Source organism: Clytia hemisphaerica, unplaced genomic scaffold (genome assembly GCF_902728285.1).
Source record: "Clytia hemisphaerica strain Z4C2 unplaced genomic scaffold, Clytia hemisphaerica genome assembly, whole genome shotgun sequence".
NCBI lineage: Eukaryota > Metazoa > Cnidaria > Hydrozoa > Leptothecata > Clytiidae > Clytia > Clytia hemisphaerica.
Genome location: NW_027104098.1, coordinates 63,988 through 70,245, shown reverse-complemented (window position 1 = coordinate 70,245; position 6,258 = coordinate 63,988). Strand labels below are relative to the sequence as shown.

General features: G+C 34.6%; 1 protein-coding gene across 1 annotated transcript; it reads left to right on the top strand.

Moving 5' to 3' along the window:
• Positions 1 to 624: 624 nt before the first annotated feature.
• LOC136812892 (transmembrane protein 272-like) lies at positions 625 to 4,880 on the top strand. The gene is made up of 4 exons (XM_067069418.1): positions 625 to 781; positions 1,270 to 1,583; positions 3,660 to 3,719; positions 4,172 to 4,880. Exons 2-4 carry the CDS (start codon positions 1,274 to 1,276, stop codon positions 4,666 to 4,668), a joined length of 867 nt encoding a protein of 288 aa, XP_066925519.1. The 5' UTR covers positions 625 to 781; positions 1,270 to 1,273; the 3' UTR covers positions 4,669 to 4,880.
• Positions 4,881 to 6,258: the final 1,378 nt, after the last annotated feature.

Here is a 6,258-nt window from a genome sequence, read left to right as displayed (position 1 = left end):
AGGTGAAGAAAAAAAGGCGCTGGAAGTAGCTTCTAGTGGGTTATTTTCCTTGACAGTTTTATTATAAGGTTATAAGTAATAACTGACTAGTTTACTAATTTAGGGTGTGATAAGAGTTTGAATTTCCCAGCTCCAAACGACAGTTGAAACAAAGTACAGCTATTTCATTTTACTGGTCAGACCTTCTTAAAGAAAAAAAAATAACTTTTTTAAATTTAAGTAAGAAAGGACTGCGCTAAATTCAAATTTCCTACTGTAAATAGCCCGAGCTCGTTCTGTACAAAATTACAGGACGGGACCCCTGCCTCTTATGAAACTAAAAGAACTAAGGTCAAATCTCCATTTTACCCCTTTAATAGCTTTGGCACCCTAATCTTGTCTTGACACCAAAGAATTCGTGGGTTTCCAAAAGGTTCTAGAAATTTACCAATGGTTGCAATTGACCGTTTTCATTGTACGTGTATGTAGGTCCCCCGTAGGTCCTTTCCAACACTTCAATTCTTTTATTGAGTTGATAAACTTTCAGACAAATTATTCGGCATTAATTCGAGAACGAAAAATAAATGAATCGCTGGTAAACAAAACAAATCAAACAAAAAAAGCAAAACCAATGTTTTGAAAAATCTCTTTAAACGCGAAAAAAAATTAAAATGGTAGATCCATGAAGTTAAGTCGCATTAAAATGTTGCTGAAAGAGGGAAAAGCTTTCGGCAACTCGGTTTATTTGAAATAACTCGTCAACTCGAACCTATCGAAGTTCATGGACCCATTGTAGATTATTGTAAGTAATTTTCGTACATAATTGTTGTGTACAGTATACCGCAGCTTTGTGTTTTCTACAATCGGGTCGTCTTATAGACCTTTTCATAAATTACGTCACGAACATCACTTGCCTCGTATTCAAACAATTACCATGGTGATTATGTCCCTTGAGACATTGAATAATTTTTTTATGAACAGAAAGTAGTTTTAATAAAATCCACTGGGAGTAATCACCATGGCAATAATTTCAAAACGAGGCAAGTGATGTTCGTAACGTAATTTATGAAAAGGTCTATTGCTTCTCAAATTTGGTTAAAGTAATGATATAGTAATAAAAAAGGTAAATGAAAACGGTAAACAAGCATCTTCACTAGAGACAAGCTTGTAATTTAAATCGTGCACAAGGAAATGATGATTCATTCTGAAATTTATTATTTTCAATTAGGAATCAGATAAGATCTACTAGACAGTACCCTGGATCTCTTAAAAAAATCTTTTTATCAACAGGTAAATGGAGAAGACCAACGGATTAGACACCAACAAAAGTAAATTAGAACCCAAATATTCCTTCAGTCCATTCTATACATTCCTCGAAAGTCCAGAAAGACGTCAACAACAGCCTTTGACACTCGATATCTTCGCCCTCAGTAAGAAAACACAAGAACTTCAACACCATCAAGATAGTATCTTTTATGATGATGATAATAGTTCTCTTGTCCAAACTTACGACTCCATTTTTGGACAATTTAAAGAAGAAAAAGAACCAGAGAGCAATTCGTGGAATCACTTGAAAATGATTGGTTTGATATTCTTGAGCAAAGGTAAATAGTTAGAGGAGGCGGTTAAAATTTCATTGAAACGTATAGATTATTTCAGATTAACCTTTTTTAAAAGTACCAATGTCGTATATGATCAGACATGGGCTATGTAGGAGTAGGAGGGCGAAGCCCTCCTGTAATACCCAGTTTGAGTTATAAATCGTCATTTTTGGTCTCTATATCCAACACTGGGCGAAATAAAAGACTTCCAATCCTGGAAAAATATTGAAAATGTGATATTTCCATATACTTTATGCGATTTTTAAATTTTCAGATTCAGGAATAGTTGGCCTAAAAGAATATTTATCACATGCACGTTTTCTTTTAATTAGAACCCAGTTTATAAGAACATCGAGGCAGAAATTCGTCGAAAAATTAAGAACAACATAAGAACATGCCCAGCCTCAGTTTGGAAAAAAATGACAAAAAACTACAATTTTTTCCTCTTTTCAAGCAGTTATAACCGAACTTAGGGATGGATTTTCTATAATCGAGAGTCAAATATTGTCCAAATTTTACCAATTTTAAATGTAATTTTGCATGATAATGTCGATTTAGAGTAGTCTGAAAAATTAAGAACGCATTTATGAACATTTTAGGATGAAACTGCCAAAAAAAAAACAAAAAAATAAGCACATCAAGGCTCAGCTAAATGTTAGGTGTTCTAATAAAAAAAACATGTAGTTTTGTTGGTTACATCAGGCAGAAATCTGTATTTTGTAAATGCAAATGTGAGAAATTCACTATGGTCAGGACCCTTAATTTTCGGATAGCAATCAGATTTCCAATAAAAGGGTACACTTCAATTGCTTGAAATTTTTGACGAAAATCCTATTCACTTTGAATACTACATTTGAATGAGTAGAATCAGTAAGCTGCTGGCATCCACTAACGGATTCATACTCCTTATATATACTACCTGGGATTTGTAGTGGTCTGAAATTCATATAGAGTCAGTAGTTTGAAAGAGGTGGTCCTTGAGATCCAAAGTTTGAAGTGGAAGATTGTATAATGAAAATATCTACGCCTTATTTCGATAAAATAAATTGATGTTGTGTCTCACAGATGAGAAAATGGCAAAACTAAATAACGTCAAGGAAAATTAATACATTAGCCTTGTGTGGGCTTCATGTTATCACAGCTGGCGAAATTTTTAAATTCAAAGAAAGTATTGACATTGAATAAAATACACTTTTAGTATAAGACATGACATGTGTGATTCGTGAAGATTTTCGAGGAAAGCTTTTTACAGTTGAAGGAAAGATGTAGGGTTGCTTGAAACATTTCGAAAGTTTCTGAATAAATTAAAGATTTCAAGAAATGCTTAAAAAGGCAATTTAAAAAAAACAGAGGAATGATCTGGAGCTTGAATGGTATCTATTCAATTTGTTCAAATTTCAAATGTTTTCTTCTTATATATTTCAACATTGTTGTGTACATGGGAGATGGGGGTGCCTAAAGATCAATTTTATTATTACAAAAAAATTGATACCCTGAGTATCAGAGGTTAAGTTTTCAAAGAAAATAGTAACCTCTGAAGACAAATAATAGAAATTTTATCGCGCATGTGTCAATCTAATCACTGTAGAGAAAATCAAAGATGAAGAGCAAATATTACCATATTAATGTCTAGCAGACTGTATCAGTATGCAGTTTACTATTTACGAATTCCCCAGAAACCTCCAAGTGTAGTTGAAATGAGTTTATTTCGAAAGAAATCTTTTACATGATCCCCAAATGTATAACAGTAATTACTAAACTTTTAATTATGGAAATGTCATTTTAATTGAATCGAAATAATAGACAGACTTTATGTTATGATTCTCTATCACTGACTATTTTTACAAAGCATTGATGACTTTTTGTAAGTTGTGTTTTCAACGACAGGAATAAAAATATCGACTATGACGCTCATCCAAGATCTTGGATGGTCGTCATGGTTACTTTTGTCTTCGCTGATTGCGCGATGAATAGAATCTCGATTCGTCGGCACAGCGTAAATATATGATTTTGAGCTGTGCTTTTCACGGTAAAAAATTGATTGATAGTAAAACTTGAAGTATTGCTTTATATTTTTAGTTGGTTGCACATTAATGCTGATGATGTTGTTGGCTTTACCAATGTCTATGGTCGTTATTGGTAAGGACAATGCTAGCATTCAACTTTCTTATAGCTGTCACATGGCAATAAACGGACTTTAATTTATTTAACACGATGTCCATATTTACCACGATCGACTACTACCTAAGATTTGAACGGAACATTCATTCCTTTTTTATGGCCGAGGACATGTCTGTTTCAGTTGAAAGTTCATTAAGTCTCAAAAATCTGAAAATCACTGGGGAAAAAAAATTTGTGCCTGGAAGATGCCTTGTAGGCTATAAACTGTGATTGTTAAGGTTATGATATTGTCTTAATGTGAATTCAAATATATGAAAAATCTAAATACCATTGATATCTGAAATACCACGCCATACCAAAGATAACTCAATATAAATATAGCCTATCGGCTATGGCTGTCAGTTTCAAAAGTTTCCCCACTCTTAAAAATATGTTATCAAAATTGTAATAACTTTAATTTATTTCTATAGGAGTGTCATACAAAGATGTTTGTCCGATCGAACCTTTCATTCCAATCTATCTCATTGTCGGTGGATCATTCGGTATCGTCAAAATGCTCTCCATCATAATTCAGCGAATCACATATAACGGGGATATCTTTCAAAGCGATAAAAGCAACGAGGAGGAGCGTCCAATCGCATGGTTGTTCGTTGACGGCGTATTAAACTTGTTTTTATTCACGTGGTTCGTTGCGGGAAACATATGGGTGTATTCAAAATATAAACCAAATTACACGCCCCCGCCTCATCAACCATTCAACTATTGTAATAAAACTGTGTACGTGTTTGCTTTTTGGGTGATCACAACCAGTTACCTGATGTTAGGGTTGATTTGTTTGTGCACGTGTTGCTTGGCCGCGTGCGCGAGCTGTACGGCGTTCTTTTTAACGAAATCATCGAATTCAGAGATGGGTGCAGAAGATGAGGTTAATGGTGGTGATAGGTTTATTGATAACCGGTTTCGATAAAGAATCTAAGCATCATATTGGTGTAATTTTGTCCGAATTCAATATTACATAATATTGCCTTGTGCGAGAGGAATAGCTCAACACGTGGGTTTTGGCGTTTAGTGACATTTACCGAACTCAACATACTGTTCGGCTTTTTTCAAAAAACCTTCGACATTCATAATCTATTAAATAACAAGAGCCACAAAGATGTGGTTAAATATTTCCTCCAATAGCTCAGAGCATAGATTGTAGTCGCAGTCGAACCCCACAGATTATCCTAAAGCCCCAACTTAGTAACTTAAATTTATTAAAGCCTTTATATTAAGCAATATCCGATGCAAAACAAAATTTAACCATATTCCTGCTAAAAATTGTCTTTATTTCATAGACATGTTCACAGATGATATAAGTCTAAAAACTTGTTAAAAAATTGCATGCATTTACACCATCTACGTATTCTTTAGAATTATGTGTGATAATGTGTTGGCAAATGATAACCATTTTGACACAAGAAAAATGTATTTATTCAACTAATATTGTTTTTTACCTTCATTAAGGAAATAAAATCTTAGACAAAATCTTTTGCAAGTTGATATTATTCTAAGACTCATCTGAGTAAGAAAGTGCCAAAATATCTTGAGACTGTCTACTAAGGGACTAATATGGAAATATGGCAATATGAATTTGGGAGATATCGAAATATGTTGTACACATTAGTTTCATATGAAAAACTTCCTTGTCATCGATATTTTAAACCACCATATTATACCATCCACAAGTAAAAAGTTACTTAAAAATGGATCTCCTTCTTTACAGATTTTAGATTTCCAGTGCATAACATCTGTTACATTAGTATTTATGTGATAATATACCAAATTGTCAACCTTGAAATTGTCACATTTAGTTACAGTATTGCTGAATATTTACAACACTTTCCAGCAAACTTTTTTGTGAAATTTGTGTCTTGATAAACTAAACTCCATGACATTTTATCATTGACCATTAAATCACATCTTGGAACAATAGAGTTCCTTGGTTTAATTCCCGCGTCTCCAAGAATAAGTAATAGATCGAAATGAGAAGCTAACGAGGCAAAGGGGTCAAATCAAAAGGGGTGAAAGAAACAGGAGACATAAGGAGTGCCGAAAGAGAAAATTATATTTCGAAAGGTGAATGAAAGTGCAAATTAAAAATTGTACAAAACGGAATTTGGGATGACATTGGGGATGCATCAAGATAAGCTGTGACTAAACTTAACGCCTAACCCGTGTAGATGACGGGTACGACCTATGCCCGTGTAGATGACGGGTAGCACCTAAGCCCGTGTAGATGACGGTACGCCCTAAGTCCGTGTAGACGACGGATGCCTGACCTTAGAATAAGTATCTGGATAACTGACTAATAACTTGCCAGAGGTTACGTAGTAACCCAACACCCCTAAACTAACTGAACGCCTAACCCGTGTAGATGACGGGAGCAAGCTTAGCCCGTGAGCTCACGGGAGCGAACTTAACCCGTGTAGATGACGGGTGTGAGACCATAGCCCGTGTAGACGACGGGAGCAAAACTTAACCCGTGTAGACGACGGGATCGAACTTAGCCCGTGTA